This window comes from Numenius arquata, chromosome 8 (genome assembly GCF_964106895.1).
Source record: "Numenius arquata chromosome 8, bNumArq3.hap1.1, whole genome shotgun sequence".
In the NCBI taxonomy this organism is placed as follows: Eukaryota; Metazoa; Chordata; class Aves; order Charadriiformes; family Scolopacidae; genus Numenius; species Numenius arquata.
This window is the reverse complement of record NC_133583.1, coordinates 24,575,907-24,597,183: the sequence shown is the minus strand read 5'-3', so window position 1 is coordinate 24,597,183 and position 21,277 is coordinate 24,575,907. Positions and strand designations below refer to the sequence as shown.

The following is a 21,277-nucleotide window of genomic DNA, read 5'->3' as shown; positions in this document are numbered from 1 at the left end:
GGACGGACCGGAGCGGGCGGGGCCTCGGGGGGGGGGGGTGTGAGGTGGGGGGAGCGGCGGCCGCCAGGGGGCGCGCCGGGTGCGGGGCGGGGCGCGCCGGGTGCGGGGCGGCCATGCCGTACGCCAACCAGCCCACCGTGCGCATCACCGAGCTGACGGACGAGAATGTCAAGTTCATCATCGAGAACACCGACCTGGCGTGAGCGGCGGCGGAGCGGGCCGCGGGGGTGGCCACGCAGGCCCTGCAGCCGGGCGGGGGGAGGCGGGACGGGCCGCGGCCTGCTGCCGCCGGGCATCCCCGGGACGGGCCTGGTCGGGGCCTGCGAGGAACCGGCCGTGGCTGGGCCCCGGGCGGAGTCTCTGCGGTCAGGCCGGGGCGGTGCGGAGCTGCCTCGCCCCTTAACGCGGGTGCTTCTCTCCCTTCAGGGTGGCAAATTCCATCCGCAGAGTGTTCATCGCAGAAGTGCCCATCATAGGTACTGCCTTTCGCTTGCCTGTGCTCACTGTCCCTGCTACCCTCATCGGTGCCACTCCGTTTCCCCTCCATCACCTCACCTCAGCCCTCTTTAGCCTTTACCGGGTGTTCCCAGGTGCTGTCTCAGCATCACTGTGGTCTCCATAACGTTTTCGGTGCATTCGGGAGCTGCTTGGCTTTTCCCCCACAGAAATGTTTCTCTGCTTGTGACTTTCTCCTCTCTTTGCAGCCATCGACTGGGTCCAGATTGACGCCAACTCCTCCGTGCTCCATGATGAATTCATTGCACACAGGCTGGGTGAGTGCGGGGCGTGGGGAGGAAGGTGAAGGTGTACAGGAATGCAGAGGCCGTGGAGATGCTGAAGCACCTTTGTCAGGAGGCTACTGCCCCTCCGCCTGTCTTGGCAGGAGGGTCAGCGCTCCCGTGGTCTCACTCAGACATCCCCCCCATTTCCTTCTTCCCACAGGTCTCATCCCGCTCACCAGCGATGACATTGTGGATAAGATGCAGTATTCCAGAGTGAGTCAAACAAAATGTCGTGGGTGCTGATTTTGATAGTGGCGGGTGTCTGATCTGACGGGAAGTGCTACTGATTTCTTGCTGGGAGAGGTCTGGCGTAAAGGTCTTGACCCGTATCTGTCCCAGGACTGCACGTGTGATGAGTTCTGTCCAGAGTGCTCTGTGGAGTTCACCCTTGACGTCCGGTGCAATGAAGACCAGACTCGTCACGTCACATCCCGCGATCTCATCTCCAACAACCCCCGGGTCATACCGGTCAGTGCAATCCCTCTGCTTGTCAGTGGGCCCCCTCTCTACATTCCTGTTCAGAACCCATGGGATGCGGACAAAACAAGGCCTTTGAGCACATTTTGCGTTGCCTAAAGCACCACTTTAAATGTAGTGGGAGAGCAAAGCAGGAATCTCTGCAGAAAAGAGCAGTGTGTGCCAGTGCCCTCCTCTTCTTCGCCTTGTTGTCTTTCACTTGCTGTCTGATGGCGTGTCAAAGCAAAGTTAAAGCCTCATCCTGCACCCCTCATCTCGAACTCTTGGGAGGCTGCAGTGTAGCCCCTCCCTCTCCCCTCAAACACTTGGAGCGTGTGTGCTTGTGTTGTGCTGCGGTGTTAACTGCCTTCTCGCTGGCTTCTGGGGCTCGGGTCAGCCTCTTTGAAGGCCTGGCAGCAACCCAGAGGCCTCTGGTTTTCTGGTTCTTTTCTGCTCTGTGAGGAGCCCAGGCCAGGGCACTGCTGCCAAACGGCGCTTGCTCAGTTGCCTTGGGGAGGGTTGGCGGAACCAAAGCAGAACAGATGCAAAGGCACTTAACAGAGAATGTTTTTAAATGCTATTAAGGTGACATCGGGATGTCACCACAACCTGGGGGCTGCTTCTGGTGGCTGGTGACAGCGTCTGCCTGTTTAAAGCCTAACTGTGGCCCGCTGCCTCTTGCTTGCTTCGGCTGAGGTGCTGCGAGTGCTGTGTGTCACCTGCCAGCAGTAATGGGGGTGACTCCCGGCTGTGTTGCAGAACCACGCCGCGGCACTGGGCTGGAGCGCCCTCCGTCCAGTGGGGGAGGGCAGCTCGGGAGGCGAGCAGGTTGGTGGGGTGGGATATCATACACCTAGCCTCAGCTGCCTGAATTGTCCCAATTTCTGTTCAATCAGATGGGCTGGATTTGTTGCTGTAAGTCACTCTAGAGTTGCTCTCTGCAGTCTCTAATTTTTGTAGGCAACTGCTGTTTGATGTGGGGAAAACTGTTGGTCTTGCTGTTAATTCGCTCGCTTTTGTTCTTCTTCTGCAGGTAACATCTCGGAGCAGAGACAACGACCCCAATGACTATGTGGAGCAGGACGGTAAGCAGCGTTTCACTGGGAATAAGACCTGGAGGAGGAAATTCTTTCAAGCTCTTTGAACTCATTCTTCCTTTACTAGCTGTGTGGCTGTAAAGCTGGCAGTTGGGAGACACCAGCATCACTGCATCAATGGGGTTAGCATTTTGCCTTAATGCTACTTAAAGATTACCCCTAGAACTAACGTCCTGTGTACGAGAGTGCCTCTCTCTCCTTGTGAGAGTTTAGAGACAGCAAAGATGCAAAATGCTGTGCTGCCCACTGTTGCCTGGGGGCCTGAGCTGTCCCTCTGGGCATTGTGCTAAGTAAAAAAGAGTTGCACATATGTTTCCTAGCTACTCTGGGGACACAGATGAGCCCCTTTGCGTCCAAGCGAGCCCTGGCTTCTGGTGACATCTTGGGCACTAAAAATTCCTGCCTTTGCCCTTGTGTGATCCTGCATGCTCATTTCTCCTCTGCAGCCTTCTCAAATGGGCATGTGCTTTCCTGCAGACATCCTCATTGTGAAGCTGCGGAAAGGCCAGGAGCTGAGGCTGCGAGCCTACGCCAAGAAGGGCTTTGGCAAGGAGCACGCTAAGTGGAACCCCACAGCAGGCGTAGCTTTTGAGTACGACCCGGACAATGCACTGAGGCACACCGTGTACCCCAAACCAGAGGAGTGGTGAGTCCCAGTGTCTGTCTGGAGGAACTGGAAAAGATTTTCCAGCAGCCAGCTATGTTTCGGCCCTGGGGGTAATTTGGGTCAGTAAGTGATTGTGAGCGTGTCTGTTGCTTCCCCTTGCACAGACTGTGTTCCTGTGTTAGGGTGCCAAGGTCAGACCCTTGGTTGCAGCTGCGTGGAAGGTGGACTGGTTTGTGTCTGCCTCTAGTCCTCTCCTCACGTACTGCCACGGCTCTTCTACCTCGCTCCTTTCACGTTCTTTCCCACTTCTTGTTCCTGTTTTTTCTTCTGTGCACAGGTGGTGGGTAGGTCAGGGTAAGGTCTGAGGAAGGAATAGATCCACGCAAGGGGGAAGAGGTCGCAGAGAGCAGAAGTTTAGGTTGCAAGGCTGATTTTGCAGGCCTGTTGGTTTGAGAGAGCCCAGTGTGTGGCTCGTATTTCACCCATACATCTCCTCACTCCTGCAGCGGGAGCTTTGGCAGCGAGGTTTTCCTCTCCGGCCCTTTCCTCTGCTCTGACATACCATTCTGCACCAGTAGCATGCTGTGTCTCATCTAAAAGCGACATGATTTTGCTTTTGGAAAGCTGCTGCCCTTCTTTGGCCACGGCGAGGACTTTACCTAGCAGCACTTTTCCATGAGTAGATGCCTGAGCTGCTCCTTGCTCTGCGTCCCACTGACCACCTAGCAGACACCCTGTCACCAAGCACGCTGGAGCCAGCAGCAGAGCGAGGAACCCGGTGCTTTAGCCAAGGCAGGCTGGGAGCAGGGACTAGAGGGGACAGTGGATATGTTGCTGTATCAGCAGGGCAGCAGCCAGAGCTGTGCCCAAGGTTGGGAAGAGCCCCATACAGGAGCAGGATTTGGTGCAGGGACAACAGAAGCCAGGGCTGAGCAAGGAGGAACAGGAGCCCGAGCAGAGCTGCAGCTGGGGGGGAGGCTGAGCGGCAGGTTTTCCTCCTGTCGCTGCCAGACCCTGCACTGCCAAATTTGCTTCTGCAAATGGCAGCAAGCAGCAGCAGGCAGGTAGTGGGCTGTTGTACCTCCACACTGTCCTCTTTGAGCCGGGGTGCTTGAACCCATTGCAGATGATGGCCTTACGCTGTCCCTTGCTCAGTTAGCTGTTGGTAAATGAGCTTCCTGGAGGTGCAGTTAGCCTAGATTTCACACCTCAGCCGGACTGCCGGGGGCTTTCTGCTCAGGAGCTGTCACAGAGATCTGTGTGGGTAGATTTGCACACGGGAGACTTGAGAAGCCTTTTGTCGCCGAGGGTGGGGATGTAGGTGAATCCATAACATGTATGAAATGGGCTGGGATCTGCCCGCAGCCATCCCAGCCCTGTTTTACGGATGGAAAGAGCGAACCCCACTTGGCTTTGATGGGCTCTGTAGGGCGCGTTCCTGGGTCCGGTTCAGTCAGTCTGGGTGAGAACATGAAGTGCCAGGCATTCGGCTCCTTCAGCACTTCATCAGGGTGGTGCTCTGGGATCTGCAGTAGGAACCAGGCTAGCTGGTAGTGCGAGAAATCTGGAAATGGGCATTTTCCTTAGCGTCGATGATCTGTCCATGTGGCTGAAGCTGGACTTTGGGAACTGGCAGCTACAGACCAGGCCATTAGGGGGAAAGTCTGTGAGAGGCCAGTTGTGGTGAGGTGGTGCAGAGCCGAGGAGGATGCTGCTCAGCAGTTTTGTGGCCAGGAGCATGTCACAGGAGTTGATTTGCCAGCCTGTTCTTTGTCACTGGCAGTTTTGGGGGTCGAACCGGATAGTTCTGAAGTTTCCAAATGATTTGTGGCAGGTAAATTGCCCCAAAGTTGAGTTGATTGGGTGATAGATTGGCTCCTTGAGAAGTAAGAATGTCTCTGTGATGTGGAATTTCAAACTGGGATTTGAAATAATTTTAGGCTTCATTTTGTTGCTGTAAAAATCCTCTGGTTTAATTTCTGTAATGCTAGATAGTAAATCTTTGGCCCTGGTGAAGTGGCAGACCTGGGAGACTGCTTGGAGTTGGAAAGACAGATGCCGGGCAGGATGAGGTAGCATTGGGTTTGCCTTCTTTTGGGTTAGGGAATGTCACAGTGTGAATTTCAGAGAGTTTGGGCTTTTGGGGATGTTGGCGTCACAGAGAACAGCCTGAGCTGCATGGCTGAGCACATGTACCTTGTACCTCAGCAATGAGGTACTTCCCTGGCTGGGTGGCCCAAGGCAGCTGCTAATGGGGATTCTTTTGTTCAGTGTCAGAGTTGGCTGTGTCTTCAGGAACCTGGAGTGTTGTACAACAAGCTGGGTACCTGGAAACAGTTTTTGAGAAGTTCTCGACAAAACACACGTAAAAGTTGGAAAAATCCCAAAGAAAGATTGCCATTGGAGCTGCCTGTTTCCTAATGATACGTGTGTCTTTCCAAGTTCATCTGATTCCCTGTGAAGACAATGCAGAGACAAAGGCCTCTGCTGTCCAAGGCTAGCTATTATTTTCGGTTTGGTTTCACATGCTAGTTGCTTTTTGAGGCCGTTGGCACAGCACTGGCACGCAGCTGGTCTCTCAAAGCAGCTGCCCTGGTTTTGGCCATGGGTAGTTTTGCAAGTAACATGAAGGCCCAGCTCCGTTAACACCTTGTCTCTCTCACTGGTTTGTTACAGACAGAGGATGTGTTTGAGAAGCGCGGTTTTATTTAAGGCAGCTGATGAGAGGGTGCTAAGATCAGCCTCTCTTGACATGGCCAGCAGGAGACCTTGGTGGGCATGGGATTTTCTGTGCTGGCTTCTCAGACAGCTCAAGGCTTCGGATTTTCTTACATGGATTAAGTGCTTCCAAACAGTGTTTCCAGTAAAATGCTCCATAAGCCAAGGAATGGAATGGGTAGAAGGATGTGTTGGCCTTGCTGATGCACAGTAGAGGAGTGGAGGTGCAGGACATCAGGACAGAGCTCACTATTGCTGCTGGTGTCTGAAGTGCAGGAGATTTTTTCCTGCTGGGTGCAAGCCATCTGGGCCTTCCCATCTCAACTGTGCTGCACAGACTGAGTGCTGGAGCACTCCAGTGTTTTCCTGGCCCAATGAAAAGTAGAAATTGGCCGAATTGTGCCAGTGTAGGTGGATGGAACCACAGTACCCTGCGCTGGGCTGCTGAGTTCGGGCTGATCCTCTTCCTCCGGTGCTGCTGGCTGACTGTGGATGACTGTTAATGAGGAGCTAGAAGGGGCAACGTGGGATTGAGCTTTTTTTCTGTGACAATATTCAATGACTGCTCCTTTGCCTCCTGGATGTGAGCCCCAGTACTCACTCTCTGGGGCCAAGCAGCGCCGCAGAGTTGCCTGGGCTCCATGGGGCCAGGCTGGAGCGTGGGCTCCGTGCTAACCTTCCCTGCTCTCTGATTCCAGGCCCAAGAGCGAGTACTCAGAGATTGACGAGGAGGATGCTCAGGCTCCCTACGACCCCAACGGGAAGCCAGAGAGGTAGGAAGCTGAATGCGCTGCTGCAGCTGGAAAATGGGGGACCAGATGGGTGCGTCTCTTTGGCTTTCATTAATACAAGAGTATCCACTCTGCACTGAAGTTTGCCAGCCTAGAGAGCTGGTGTTCCCCAAAAAGCAGGGCAGAAGTTGGAGTTACCTGGTGATATGCCCAGGCCTGGCAGGTTTTCCCCTCTGGGAGACAGTAGATGCCTCTCCTGACTTGGTGTTATCAAGCAGAGTAGTGTAGCACTCAATGAAGTGTGAGGACTACGGGGGAAAATGGCTTAGGATATTTATTCACCCGTGTGGGTCTCTCATGCTCTGATTGCTGGTGCCTCCTCTCCGGGTTGTTTGCATTGTAGAAATGCTTACAGCCAGTCTAACTCGTGGCGTGGGATTCTGTGCTGGCTCACAGGTCGCAGCACTGAACTGAAAAACGTCTCAGAAGCGCTCTCGCAGCCTGTGGAATCCCAACTGTTCGTGGGATGGTGGTAGAGGGGCAGCACTGGCTGTTCCTGGTTGGGAGGTGAATGATGCTGATGGCTGGGGTTACCTGCAGAGCTCCCTGCAGTGGATCAGGATGGGCTGGAACCGCTCTGTGGGTGCTCTTTGGTTTTGCACCTCCTTGCAGGGCAGGTGGTGACTTACGCTCCTGACTTGCAACCTCAGGTTTTATTACAACGTGGAGTCCTGCGGCTCTCTGCGCCCGGAGACCATCGTTCTCTCTGCGCTGTCTGGCCTGAAGAAGAAACTGAGTGACCTCCAGACCCAGCTGAGCCACGAGATTCAGAGCGACGTCCTCACTATAAACTGAGGTGACCCCTTGCAAGAGAGTGCTCCAGTATGAGTGATGCAGAGGGTTCCTCCCTCTCCCTGGCAGCGCGGTCTGTGCCGAGGCTTTTGCCTCCTCAATTCCCTCTGCCTTCCCTGGCCCAGCTCTGCTGGTCAGTGACACCTCTTCTCTGGCCCCACTTCCCAGGGAAAGCCATCAAGATGTGTAGGGTAAAGTAAGTAGGGGATTGATGAGTGTCTTCGCTGGGACACGCTTCGTCTCTAAGTGATCCCAGAATTTTAGGCCGGAGTTTTGAATTCTGGCCACATGGCGTTTGGGATCAAGAAGCATGTACCTTGGTTACACAACCCTACCTTATTTGTATGTCCCTTCCTTACTGTGCTGAATAAAGCCTTACCCCCCATGTTCTTCCATCCCTGAAAGCTCGTCTGGGGCTGCAGGAGGAGATGTCACATCATTTACTTCTCTCCAATAGACATTACCTTAATGAGATCTGCTTTGGAGGGAGCATTGCTCTCTACTGCTGATTGCTTCTCTTGACATTATCTCCTGAGGAGACCAGAGCTCCCCCCAGCAGGCAGCTTGTCACTTACCGACCCAGCGCTGCATTTGGAGCAGCTGTTTGAGGCTGGGCTGGTGAGTGAGGTGCTGCAGGGCAGCCCAGATGGGGCTTCTTTGGAGAAGACGACTTAAAGATTTAAAGACATCTTTGGAGCAGACTCTACCCATGCGCTACATCATCTTTATGTTAGGAGCTGGGAGGGCTGGGAGTCTGTGGTTAATAACCCCTGGATGACAGGTTCCAGTGTGCCCGCAGCCCTGAGGTGGGTTGTATGCCGGGTTGGAGCTTGGCACTGGTCCCAAACCATGACCACTGTGGCAGCGGCTGAAGGGCTTGGGTCCCCCCTTCTCCTTGCCTCCATTGGTGCCCAGCAGGACTTGGGATGAGCTTCTCGGTGACACTTTCCTGGAGAGATCTGCTTCTTCCTTACTGTGGTGGTTGGGAGGGAGGGGAAGGCACGTGTGGGCCACTGCGCTTGTCCCAGGGTGGATGTGGGACATCTCGGGGAGTGGGGATGGGTGCTCATGCTGAGCTGGAGAGAGCAGCCTTCTCCTCCCTCCAGCAAAGAGCTGCTGCTGCTTCGGTGTTCTTGCCATGGCACAGCTCCTCAACAACTGTCCTGGTCCCTGGAGGGAGTGCTGGCATGGCTGTCATGCCTTGAGGCAAGCACTCTGCCAGGCCATCGTGGTGCGGAGAACTGAACTAGCGCAATTCTGGAAGAGTTGGGAGATGAAGCGGCTTCAAGCTCCCTCACCCAGGGATCTGGAGCCACTGGTGCTCTTGGCCTGTCCCCAGAGCCGTGGGGTGTCAGTGGGGTGCTGGCGTCCCATTTCGCTTGGGCTTGTTTGATGGAGGGTGGCAACTTGCTCCACCCTTCTCCCCTCCCCGGCGGCTTTAGGGCTTCACTTGAAATGTCCTGTCCGTGGCTGGAGGCAGAACAAAGCTTTGAGCCAAGTGCTGCCGGGAGCCTTGGGAAATCTCCCTCCGTCAGCATTTTTCTCCCTGGCAGGTGCTACTCCCACTCGTACTTCCCAAGCGCGTTTGGATGGAACAGACAAACAGGAAGGGTGGATAAGGGTTGTTTATTCACTGAGCAACTCCTTAAAAAAAAAAACCCAAACATTTTTGGTAATAAATGTTAAATCTTTTCCAGATGAGGTGTGTAGCCAGGAAAAGAGAGCAGGTTACACCTCTCATCCAGGGGAGGATGCGCTACCGGCTGGTGCTGGATGCTGATGAGCCGCCATGTGCTCAGCCGTGCTGCAGGGAGCAGCCCTTCTCCATCCTGCCGCCCCCCTCAGCAGCCCCCCAGCCTCAGCCACAAGCTACACAAATCCAAGACACAGAAGTTACAGACCATAGGTTCCCACATCACGACACTCCCCATCCCCAAAGCACAGACCCGGAGCTTTAAGGGTGGAAATAAAACTACTGACCACCCAACCCAGACCGAAAGAAGACTCCAAAGAAACACCAAGGTTTGCACGGCAATAAAAAGATAGCCCTTCTAAAGGAGGTCAATAAATAAGAGAACTAGAAAAAAATCAATTGCTTTAGAGTTCAGCACATGAAGCCCAGCTCCCCACCCCCAGGCGAGGACTTTCACCTGGCCACACTGGTGGGTGAGGGGGGAGCAAAGACAATGGGGATGCACGGAGAAACACGGCTCTTCCCCTCTTGGCATGGGCTTCTCTGCCCAGGGACTCTATATCCACAAAGCTGCCCCTCGAGGGACAGATGCTACTGGCCAAAACCAGTCCCTGGGTTACTCAGCGGCAGCTAAACTGGGGGGTGTGGCCAGGAGAGCGGCTGCGGGTGGGAGAGTGAAGCCAGGGGGCTTAGCTCTGCCCAGCCGCTCATCCCAGCCCACCCCCCGGAAGGAAAACCAGTTTCTCCTGAGTCGTCTCAATTCTACAGCAAGTGTTTCAGTAGCTTTGAGAAGTGCAAAAATCAGCTCAGGGGTGCAGGGTGTCTCCAGGAGCACCCAGGAGCTCTTCATGGCGGCGGGGGTCATGATGCTGGGACCCCACACCTTCAGCCTGGCACAGCTGCATCCTCCAGCGCTGCTCCTGCCCCGCGGCAGGGCAATGCTCCAGCCTCCCCCCTCGCAGAAAACACACCAAATTTCTTGACCCCCTCCCCCCTCTCTTCTCCACCTCCCAGCTGGATCCCCAAGAGTCAAAAACCTCTGAGCATCTCTGCCTGAGAGCTCTTCAGCAGCCACCGAGTTTGTGTTCATGTGAGAAGGGAAAATCTCTTACGATACGGATATTCACTATGTATTTCAAGTCAGTCGAGGCAGAGCCAGCCATCACCTCCTGTAACATCAGGCCAGGGCACGAGCCAGCGCCTGCTCCCCCAAGGTCTTCACCCAGATGATGCTCCAGCTCAGTCTCCCTGGGGACTTGGAGGGGTGGCTGCCCACGTCCTTGCCACCCCTCGGGGAAGAAAAAGGGGACCCCCGCTGTGGTCCCCCCTGCTGGCTCACGGGGATGATGTGCTTTCAGGCTTGTCGCTTTTGGAGGACTTTGGCTTCAGCAAGATGAACCTGTTGAGGAGGTCGGTGTCCGAGCTGGCCTGGGCGCCTGCATATGCCTCCCCTGGGGATGAAGCAGAGGGTGGGCTTGTGCCGTGGGGGACGTCCCAGGGGCCGGAAGAGCGGTGGCTCCTCGGTGAGGGATGGGGACACTCACCAGCGTAGCTGGAGGACTCAGCCATGTTCTGGGAGCCGGTGATGTGGTGCCAGTAGGCGCTGCGGGGCAGCATGGTGGTGGGGGTGCAGGGGTAGGAGAAGTGCTCAGTGCCCTTGTTCAGCAGCTGTGGAGGACAAGAAGGGGGTGAGGGTGACACAGGGCACCCCCAAGCCACCCCCCCCAGCCATGTCACTGAGGTAGGCTGGAGCTGACCCTGACGTTCTTCTCCATCTCCAGCAGGACCCTCTTGTGCTGCTCGGCGATGGCCAGTGTGGCGCTGTGCACGCGCTGGTAGATCTGCTCGCCCTCCTGCGTCTGGAAGGTGTAGAGACCTTCTCCTGCGTCACACATCCTGTGGGGATGGGGCACAGAGCGTCACTGGGGTCCCCAAGCTGAGGGATGGTAAAAAATATCCCCCCCAGGCGGCAGCTGGCCCAGCTTCCCATGCTTTAAGTGCTGTCCCCATGTCCCCTCTATGGTGCTGAGCAGCCAGCACCAGCCCCAAACCTCCCTGTCTGCAGAGCACAGGCCGTGGCTATCACCGTGGCATCATGCCTGCCCTGGGGTGATGGCAGCAGTGCCACCTCGTGGTGCACTCAACAGTGATCCCTGTCCCAGCGAGAGTGACATCTCACCGTCCGGCCTCGAAGGTGAAGCGGGTGGCATCACGCCCGTAGCGGCGCAGGGAGCAGAGGGGCCAGGAGACCAGCTTCACCCGGGGGTTGTGCGTGTCCCAGAGGTAGATGTTTTCATGGGTGATCTGCAGCTTGCACTCCCCGTAAACGTCCAGGTTGGGGCAGGGGAGGAGGAACACGTTGAACCGGTCTGGAGAGGGGAGAAAAAAAAAAAAAAAACGAAAACAATAAATGAAATATTTCAGGGGGCGTAGCGAGGCCAGGTCCCAAGCGAGCTCCCTGCCGCTGCCCACTCACCCGTCTGCTCGCACTGCACGCCGGGCGCCAGCAGGTCGGGCTCCCCCAGGCTGATGTCGTTCAGGCGCGCGCCCAGGCACTCCACCGACAGCGTCTTGTACCACTCCTCCGCCTCCAGCTCTGCAAGGCACCACAGCAGCCCCTGGGTGACCCCGGCCAAACTGGGGTGCTCCACCCGACACCCCCTCCCCCCCCAAGCCCTGCTCCCCTGGGCGCTGCCCCCTACCTGAATCGCAGGTGAAGGTCCGGGCGGAGTCATCGGTGAAAACGATGGCCACGGCCTGTCTCTTGGTCTCCTTGGGCAGCCGGGTGATGCACTTGACGTTGCTTATCTCAGTCACCTGTGGAGGAGGTGGGGGGGGGGGTGTCACCGAGGGCTGCACCCAAACCCAGCCCCACTGCACCCACAACCCAGCTGCAGCACCCAGACCTGGCCCTTGTGGCACCCAGATCCTGGCTGCTGCACCCAGAGCCTGACCATGACTCACCCAGACCCCGGTGGCCGCTGTTGCACCACTACCCGGCCACTGCTGCCCCCAGCCCCTGTCCCCCTGCTGCCCCCAGCCCCAGCTGCGCTCACCGATGTGCACGGGGCAACAGCCCCCTGGCTGCAGCTCAGTAAGTTTAGGTGAGGTGGGACCCACTCCAGCATGGGGCCCTGCCAGTGGGCAGCACCCCAGCACCCCCCTGCCGCACCCCCTCACCTTGGGGCACCCACGCAGACACGCCGCCTTCTCATCCGGGTACTTCTCCAGGCGCTGGGGCCCTTTGCTGGAGGATTTCCGGAAGACCAGCCAGCACCGCCGGTATATCTGCCAGACGGAGCAGGTGGGGGTCCCCGTCCCCACCCCATCCCCACGTCCCCATCCCTTTCCCCAGGACCCCTGCCTGGCCCTGCCAACCCCCCAGTGCTGGGGACAGAACGGGATGCTGGGGACGAGGACAGCCCCAGGGCTGCAATCCTCCCTCCACCCCGACAACACTAATTACAGAGCTCAATTAACAAACGTGGACAAGGCTCCCAAGGGGACCCCCATCCCAGCACCTCCCCGTCCCCTCTCCCACAGCCCCTGCCTCGGGGGGGTGGCGGGCCCCTCGTCCCCAGGCACGTCCGGTCCCCCCCTCAAGCCCGCTCCCTCTTTGTTCTCCCTAATTAGCGTGAAATTACCCAGCATGCTCGTTGCTGCCGGCTCCGAGCCGATGAAGGCGGGCGACCAAAACGCCCTGACCCCCCCACCCATGGGTGCTGCACTCCAGCATCCCCCTAATTTGCACCCAGCGGCCCTCCCTCTCCTGGCATGGGGCATCCCCCGTGCCAAAACTGGGTGTGGAGGGAAACTGAGGCACGGGGGGGTCTAGTGAGGGGGTGCCACCCGGTGCAGGATCCAGCCCCTGGGGCTGCCGGATGACCACCAAGTGGTCTGCTTCCCCCCGTCCCCCGCATCGCTGCAGCACCCAAAATGCCGCTTATTCAACCCAAAACCAAGGGGCGCAGGTTGCTGCAAGAGGGGACCCAGCCGAGGGACCCAGCCACGTCGCCTCTCAAGGCAACGGCAGCCCCAAATCCAGGGGAGACACCCCTCCCCCCCCAATTCCTGGAGACCCCCACTCACGCCCAGCTTCTTGCTCTTCATTCTCACGTAGCCTTGCTTGATGATGTCGTTAAAATTCGTCGCCATGGCGATGGCCCGATGGGGTGGGGGATATTTTGGGAGGGGGGGGCCCACCTTCACCTTCGCCCCCCCCTCTCCATCCTCTTCCTTTCTACCCCCCCTTTGCCTCACTGCTGGCCCAGCTTGGTGCTAGCGGTGTCCCCCATCCTGGCTGGAAAAGACAAATGACAGATCGACAGGTGACATCTTCCTCCTCCTCCTCCTCTCCCTCCTCCCTTCGATGCCTGAACCCTCCGAGTGGAACAGTCCAGCATTAACCCCTGCCAGGCCGGCATGTTCGAATGGTCCCCCATCCCCAACGTGTGTCCCAGGGGACACCCACACCGGACCTCACCCACAGGTCTCCATCACCTCTTGCCCTGCTCCCCCCTTCCTCCCAGCCTGCTCGTCTGGGCAGCAACATGACCCTGGCCACTGGCCATCAATAGGCTTCAGTGTTAACGTCCTCCTGCCCAGGCAGGCCAGCTCTGCTGTCGGATGTTTCAGCCCCGGGTGCCGAAGGCTGCCAGCCTCGCGAACCCCCGGCTCCTGTCCAGGTGCCACCAGGATGGCTTGTCACGCCCCGGCTGGGCCCCCCTGACACTTGTCACCCCCAATCTTGGCCAAGCCCCAACCTGTGTCGCCCCCCCAGCAGCCAGTCCCCCGCCGTGTCCCCCTCCCCAGCCTTACCCGGCTGCCGCTCCAGCGTCCGGCTCCGCTTCGCTGCGAGCCCTGGAGCCGCGTGGCCCCGCCCGCCCCGGCCACGCCCCGGCCCCGCCCCTCCAGGCCCCGCCCCCGGTCCAAGACCCCACCGCCACCCCGGCCTGCCTCCTCCGTCCCTCCCGGCCCGGCCTCGCCCGGCCCAGCCCGATCTGAGCCACAACCAGCCGCCCTGGCAGAGGCTTCCTGCCTGCACATCATTAGGCTTCAGAGTGAACGCCCCACGGCCACTGAGGAGTTGCAGCAGCCTCTCACCGAGCTGCCGTCCCAGGCTGTCCCTTGGCTCAGGCAGACAACTCCTCGTCCCTGTCCCCCCTTCTCTGTCCCCCACAACTCTGCTTTTCAGGGTCCCCACTGAAGCCACAGGCAGGCAGCTCCACCCCCACAGCTTCACTTGTTGGGCCGTAAAAAAATGAATAATCGCTGGAAATAAAAGGGCATTAAAAACCCACCACAAGCAGCAAAGAGCCGTGCTTTTAGCCAATCAATTAAAAGGCAGAGCGAGGGGATTAGCTCACTGAAATATTAATTTTTAATAAGGTTGTGTCTGAGCAACTCCAAGCCCTGCAAGGCCCTGCTCTGTGGGGGCTGGGCTGCAGGGGCCTGGGCTGGGGGGTCAGCACCCATGGATGAGCACCCTGCACACATAGGTGAACATCCCCGCACCAATGGGTGAGCACCCTTGAACCCACAGGTGAAGACCCTTGAACCCACTGGTGAGCACCCGTACACTTCCTCAGGGTGAGACCCTGCACCCATGGGTGGGCACCTCTGCCGCCCCGCCCCAGCCCTGCAGACACAGCCACCTCTATGGCTACATGTGTCACCAGCCGCCGCTGCAGCTCCCGCTTCTCGCTTCACAGGCGTGAGGACAGTGATGGCAGCGGAGTGACGCCAGCAGCCACTCATCCAGCCCTGCATGTGGCTTGTGGAGAAATGCCCTGTCCCCTGGATGCTGTCCCCCCAATCCCTTCCATCCTCCCTCCTGCATGGGGACAGAACAGCATCCCAAGCCACCACCAGACCCTGCGCCCCTCTGGGGTCTGTATTTATAATAAAAAAATCATATACAAATACATACATATATATAAAATATATAAAAAATGTGGGCAGGAGAGTGTGGCTGGCAGCAGGGCTCAGTGCCCCTCTGTCCTGCACTTCTTCCTCCTGGGCTCTTCAGGTGACGCTGGCTTTTGTGCCCATGTGTCCCAGGAGATGCCGGTGGTCGAGGGGCATCAGATACTGTCTGAGAGGCAGCAGACTTGGAGCATCCCCGGGGAAATTCCTTCCTGCTGCTCTGGGACTCAGTTTCCCCATCAATACATGGGTCACTGTATGGCCAGGCACTGTGGTGACAGGCACTTGTGAGCAGAAGACTGCCATGGGATGTCTCCAAGGTGGTGGCACCTTGTCCTGGGCTCTAGGGCACCTGGATCTGCAGGTCCTCGTCCTCGTCGGGGTCACTGGTGCCATCCCCAGTGTCGTCAGGGCCAAAGCGGGTGCTGCGCATCTTGCCGAAAAGCGGGGTGCTCTGCTGCCGCCGCAGCCTGCCAAGGGAGAGCTGCTGGGGTGGGGGTCGTGGGGGGCAGCCCCAGGGGGATGCTGAAGACGAGCCCATCCCCCTGCACCCCTACAGCATGGCTGCACCCCGGTGAGACCTGTTTCTGCGACTCCCACTAAGTTCGGGGTACAGGATCAGCCCCTCCTGTAGGGCCAGGGGTCCCCGAGTGATGCCCACTTGTGTGGGGCACTGGCTTAGAACCCTCTGGGGCTGGGTACCGCCACACCGGGCATCTCGGACCCAGCCCAGAGTGCAGAGCAGGGAGAAGTCGTCCCCCTAAAATGGGGCTTCCCCAGAAAATCCCGAAGAGTCCCCATTCCCAGGAGCCTGGGGTAGTTTCAGCTCCTCACTCGCCCTCATGTTAAAATTACTCAATGAAAATTTATGAAGCAAATTTGAAATCAAAAGGCCCAGGACCCAGTTGGATCTGACCAGTTTGCTGTGTTTTACTGGAAAGCATGAATTATTTAAGGGTGAGCGCACAGGGAGGATGAAGGGGGGGGAAGATGAAGCCTCCATTATTCCTCCATGATTTAGTGAAGATGTCCCAATAAAATAAAAGAAGATTATAAAAAACACCCCCCCAGTGACTCCCGGAGACGCGGCATCGATTTCTCATGGCCATTTTAGCTCTTTACTGCTGGAGAGGCGAAGTGAGGCCAGGGAAAGTTTTTAAGGACAATAAAACCCACCTCCTGCCTCCCCAAACAGGTGTGGGACACTCTGAGCCTGCCCTGGCCCTGAGTACCAGTGGGCGAAACCCCAAGCTGTGTGGAACTGGGCTGTACTGTTCTGTGGGCAGCCTTCTGCTGGTTTAACTGGGAGGTGAATGCTATCCAGCTCACAGCAGGGTTAAGGCTGCTTCAAGGACGGTTGCACACATTCCAAGGATGTTAAAGACACTTTGGCCACGCTTAGCCCAGGGTTCAACCAGGGAACTGGTTGAGGGATGGTGGCAAGGAGAATGTCATGCCACCTTTGGGTCCTTGCTGGTCCCCCCCGGAGTCCCCCTGGTCCCTCACTCACCGGGACTGCAGATGCTCCAGCTGCACCTGGAAGCTCTCACTCTGCTCTGTCTGCTCGTCCAGCGACCGCTGCAGCTTCCGTGTCTGGTTGTGGGCCTCATCCAGCTGTGGGATGGGATGGGACAGGATGGAATGGGATGGGACAGAGCTGTCAGCGGCTGCAGAGGGAGCAGAGCTGCCCACCCCAACCCCCTCCACCAGCACAAGCTTCCCCACCTCGTCCTCAGCTTGGGCCAGCTCCTTCTTCAGCTCCTCCACCCTCAGGCGCAGCTTCTTCACCTCGCCCTCATGCTGCTCCACGCGGCGGTTGGCATGGGCCAGCTCGGCCATCTTCTCCTGATACTGCTTCTTCAGCTTGGCATGGATGTGCTTCAGGTCAGCCAGCTCCTGCGGTGGGTAGAGGGTGGGGAGCTAAGTGGGTGAGAGCCACCCCCACTGCCGGGTGTTCCCTTCACCCTCCACAGGGACCTTTCCTACCACCCCACCCCACGATGGAGGAGCTTATGGAACAAGGACAGGGTCACCATCATCCTCTAGATGAAGGGTGGTGGCAGAGTTTGGGCTTGAGGAGGTCCTGGGGGATGCTGAGCCACCGCTGAAGTGACAGGGTCACCCAGGGAGGGCTGGCAGGGGACAGAACCACCCCCACGGCACCTTGTTCTTCTCAAAGAGCTCAGCCTGGATGGTTTTGAGGTCGGTGTCCAGGGCACTGGCCGTTTGGCGCCGCTTGCGAGCCAGCACCTCCTCCAGATCCTCGATCTGCGCCCGCAGCTTCTTGTTCTCCCGCTCCAGGTTGAGCTTCTCTGTCTCCAGCCGCTCTCGCCGGCCCCACTCAGCTGCATTTTCCGCCTGCAGCCGCTCCATCTGGGATAGGGACATGGGGTGGCCAGGGGCAGTGGGGATCCCCCTCACCACTCCCTTCATCCCCCGCATTGGGGTTCAGCCTCACCTCTGCACGCAGCTCGGCCAGCTTCTTGTCCATGCTGGAGCGAGCACCCAGCTCATCCTCCAGGTCCTCAGAGATGCGCCCCAGCTCATCCTGGTGGATCTCCTTCAGGATATTGAGCTGCAGGGGGAGGACACAGCACCCAAGGTGGGCAGCAAGCACCCACCCTGCGCCACCGGAGCCCTGCCCGCATCCAACCTCTGTGCCCAGAACAACTGGCTTAATATCACTAATTAAGTTCCTTTAATGAGCAACCTGGAGTGGGGAGGGTGTCTGTGGGTCACCATGTCAACCCGCCAGGGATGGACCACCCCCCAGACCACCCCTGGTCCCCAGGCACCTTGCTCACCTGCTTCATCACCTCCTGCTTGTTCTTGTTGAGCTCCTCATACTTGATCTTCCACTGGCTGAGCTCGCCCTCCAGCTTCTCGATGCTTTTGCTGAGTGCAAGCTTGTCCCTGGGGAGAGGCAACGGTGGTGATGGCTGGTAAGACCCCATGGGATGTCCCATCCAGGCGGGACCGGGCTGGGCAGGACTGGCAACCCGCAAGGATATCACCCTGAGCACTCACTCTCGCTCCTTGAGCAGCACTTTTTGGGACTCATCCAGCCTCAGCTTCAGGGCGGTGACTTTGGTGGCATCCTCCTCCATGACACTGACGTCCTCCCAGAGCAGGCGGCTCCGCTCCTGGCGGGTGAAGGAGGCCCGGGGGCCCCGCTGCTCCCAGCTCTCGTCCTGCTTGCTTGTCAAGATGTTTTCCATCAGCTCCAGCTCCTGCAGCAACATGGGTGGCCCGGCGCAGGGGACAGGGAATCACCCATGGGTGAGAGGGTAGCCCTGGTTTCCCACCTCCTACAGCACCAGCCTTCACCCCGTAACCAAGAGCATCCCTCCCTCCAGTCCCCAGGCACCCCCCGAGGCTGATGGAGAGGGACCCGATTTTCCAGGGGAGGTCCCATACAGCACTGGGCTCTGCTGCCAGCTCCCTGTCCCGCTGGAAACTTGGGATGAGATAATACGGATTTATTACACCCGCCTCGCCACAATCACCCGGTGGGACATCTTCTACCAGGCCCCATGAGCACACAGTAAATGAGCTGCAAGGGGTTTTCTGGGGATGGGACATCCCCAGGGACCAAGTGGGAGGTGCTCAGCCTAGGCTCATATTTGCCACTGGGTAGCCATGCCGTCAGGTGGACTGAACTGGCAGAGTGTGGCACCCTGAGCGGTGACTTCTATGTCATGACAGAGCTGATGGCAGCAGAAAGGGGACAGCTGGAGGAGCTGGCAGCAGCCCTGGGGTGGCTCTGATGTCCCCTCCTTCCTCCTCCCCCCCCTCCCTTCAGCGCTGACCTCTGCCAGAAGCCCATATAGACACCCTGGCATTTGAGCTGTCACTGGGAGATGCCACTGGCACTGCTGAAGCCACTGTCCCCTGTACTGGCACATTGACTTTTGTCTAATGCCTCCAAAGGGAAAGGCCCAAGAAAGAGACCAGAGCCAGTGCCAAGGTGACCTTGCTGCACGGGGCTCTGCAGGTCCTGGACCCCAACATGCTGCTCTGAGAGGGGTCTGACCCCCAAGGCTGCTCCAAGTGGGACCCCATCACACTGCTCTGAGAGGGGTCTGACTCCCCTCCCTAGCTGCTCTCAAAGGGGTCTAAACCCACCATGTTGTTCAAAGAGGGGTCTGACTCCCCTGCATTCTGTTCTGACGCCCCTGTACTGCTCCAAGATGGGTCTGACCCCATCACACTGCTCCGAGAGGGGTCCAAGCCCAAAACATAGCTCCAAGAAGGGTCTGACACCCCCCATGTTGCTCCAAGAGGGGTCTGACCCCCCTTCATTCTGCCCCAAGAGGGGTCTGACCCCATCACACTGCTCTGAGAGGGGTCTGAGCCCCCCATGCTGCTCTGAGAGGGGTCCAAACGCACCATGTTCCTCAAAGAGGGTCTGAGGGGCCTGACCGCTGCCACGCTAATCCAAGAAGGATCTGACCCCACCATGTAGATCCAAGAGGAGTCTGTCCCCCCCCCAGCCGCCCACATCTGTGGTGACCCCTCAGGCAGCTGCTGGGTGTGAGGACCCCCCCGCAGCCCCCCGCCAGCCATGCCTGCCCCAGCCATCCCCCACTCACCCTCACCTTGGCTTTTTGGGGCGCCTCGGCCCCCACGTCCCGCACTGGCTCCCGCTCAGGGTCAGCCTCTCCCTCAGCCCCGTTGGTGTCAGGGGGGCTGTGGAGGCGGGTGGGCGGGCGCGCGGGCGGCGGGCGCTCCTCGGGCCGGTCACGGTCACGGCGCAGGCCGGCCAGCTCCTTGGTGAGGGCCTCCAGGCGATGCCGGAGCTGCCGCACCTCCTCGCGGGCCCTGTTGCGCTCGGCCCGTACCTTGCTCCATTTCTCCCGCCAGTTGGCCGTGCAGTCCGACCACCATCGCATCGTCTTCTCCATCTGGGCTGCCCGCGCTCGCGCCTCCTCCAGTTCCCGCAGCCGCAGCTCCTCCCGCCCTTCCCAGTCCCCCTCCAGCAACGCCGGGGGGGGGCCAGGCGAGGGCGTCCCGCTGGGGGGAGACGGGGAGGACTCGGGGGCCAGCAGGGCCAGCAGTGAGCCCCCTGGCAGCGGCGGGGAGCCGGCCAGCCGCGAGGCCCCGCTTTGGCTCATGGTGGGTCTCCCCTAGGGCATGGCTGTCACCATTGGGGACCTGCAGGAGAGAGGAGCAGTCAGGGAGGTCCGGGGGCTGGAGGGAAGTGGGGGCACAGCCCCTGGTTTTGGGGGCAGCACACTGAGTGATGAGGTCCCAGCGTAGACCCTGGTCAGGTCCCTGGCGAGGACCCTGGTGATATCCCCAGCCAGGTCCCTAATGAAGACCCCAGCAAGGAGCCAAGTGATTGCCCAGCCAGCTCCCCAGTGAAGACCCCAGTGAGGTCCCCAGGCAGGAACCTGGCAGGGGCCCCACCAAGGACCCTGGTGAGGTACCTGCTGGTGGCCCCAGCAGGGTCCCCAGGGAAGACTCCAGTGAGGTCCCCAGCACACTGCCCAGACACCAGCACTTGGTCCCAGTTTGGCACGGCACCTGGCACCAGCCTGGCCCAGGGCACTTCTGCCAGCGTACTGGAGCCAACAACGTCTACATGTCATCTGGATGATGTCATCTGCATGAGGTCATCCGGATGACATCATCAGCAAGCCTCCAAGACCATCCATGGTGCTGTGCCGGGGGGACCCAGCTGCACCCCTAGGGCTCCAGCAAGGGTTAAAGCCCAGATCCGGTGCCAGCAAGGCAGGAACCGCTCCGGAAGACCGGACAACAGGAAGACCGGACAGGACAACAAGATGCGTGCCATGGCAGCTGGACACGCTCTCCAGTGACGCCGCAACAAAGGGCTGATGCTGGCCACCTACGTCCCAACACGGACCCCACATCCCGGCTGGGCCAGGCGGGTAAACCACCCCAGGAAACCTTAATGGGAGGCTGCTGTGCGTCCTAATAGGATAAGTACAGAGCCTGGCCGCGGCCAGCCCGCAGCCTCCCAGCAGGTTCCTGGGACAGTGCAGCCCGGAGCCGCCGCCAAATCCAGCCAGGCTGTGAGAGCCGGTGCCAGGGCCCCGGGAGCAGCAGCTGATGGCAATCACGTGCTTTGCACAGGGCAAAAAATTAATTTCCCTGCTGGTATTTGCTGAAATGCTGAAGTTTTGGTAAAACTCAGAGGCGAGCCCTGGCCTACGCTCTCCTGCTGCCCTCACTGGCTGCTGCCCCGGGGAGGAGACCCGGGTCCCGGCAGGATCCAGCGCCGACAGACGCCCAGCTGCCGGGCAATGCCCACGGGAGCACCCGCGGAGCACCGGCACCCAGGCGGCACCCGGGGAGAGCACGCGCGGATCACGGGCATCCCGGAGCACCCACGGGGAGGACGCGCGGATCACGGGCGCCCCCCGCCCGCCGTCCCGGGGCTCCCGGCGAGG

At 58.9% G+C, this 21,277-nt stretch overlaps 3 protein-coding genes across 3 annotated transcripts in view; 1 reads left to right on the top strand and 2 right to left on the bottom strand.

The window, feature by feature from the left end:
- Positions 1–83: 83 nt before the first annotated feature.
- Positions 84–7,681, top strand: POLR2C (RNA polymerase II subunit C). The gene is made up of 9 exons (XM_074152099.1): positions 84–199; positions 427–476; positions 705–773; positions 943–995; positions 1,122–1,250; positions 2,272–2,323; positions 2,813–2,981; positions 6,359–6,433; positions 7,102–7,681. The coding sequence occupies exons 1-9, from the start codon at positions 114–116 to the stop codon at positions 7,244–7,246; spliced, it is 828 nt and encodes a 275-aa protein (XP_074008200.1). The 5' UTR covers positions 84–113; the 3' UTR covers positions 7,247–7,681.
- A 1,172-nt stretch (positions 7,682–8,853) lies between these two features.
- Positions 8,854–13,806, bottom strand: DOK4 (docking protein 4). Its single transcript, XM_074152004.1, has 9 exons — positions 13,755–13,806; positions 13,026–13,236; positions 12,117–12,224; positions 11,639–11,753; positions 11,413–11,532; positions 11,116–11,305; positions 10,694–10,832; positions 10,481–10,604; positions 8,854–10,387 (listed from the first exon to the last, which is right to left on the bottom strand). Exons 2-9 carry the CDS (start codon positions 13,089–13,091, stop codon positions 10,272–10,274), a joined length of 978 nt encoding a protein of 325 aa, XP_074008105.1. The 5' UTR covers positions 13,092–13,236; positions 13,755–13,806; the 3' UTR covers positions 8,854–10,271.
- Positions 13,807–14,806: 1,000 nt separating this feature from the next.
- Positions 14,807–21,277, bottom strand: part of CCDC102A (coiled-coil domain containing 102A) — a 7,040-nt gene continuing 569 nt past the window's right edge. Inside the window, exons 2-9 of the mRNA XM_074152277.1 lie at positions 19,460–20,015; positions 17,889–18,091; positions 17,666–17,774; positions 17,320–17,436; positions 17,025–17,234; positions 16,587–16,757; positions 16,372–16,475; positions 14,807–15,331 (exon numbers count right to left, since the gene is read on the bottom strand). Coding sequence (XP_074008378.1) covers positions 15,205–15,331; positions 16,372–16,475; positions 16,587–16,757; positions 17,025–17,234; positions 17,320–17,436; positions 17,666–17,774; positions 17,889–18,091; positions 19,460–19,975 — 1,557 coding nt within the window. The 5' untranslated portion in view covers positions 19,976–20,015 and the 3' untranslated portion in view covers positions 14,807–15,204. The remainder of the gene's footprint in view (positions 15,332–16,371; positions 16,476–16,586; positions 16,758–17,024; positions 17,235–17,319; positions 17,437–17,665; positions 17,775–17,888; positions 18,092–19,459; positions 20,016–21,277) is intronic.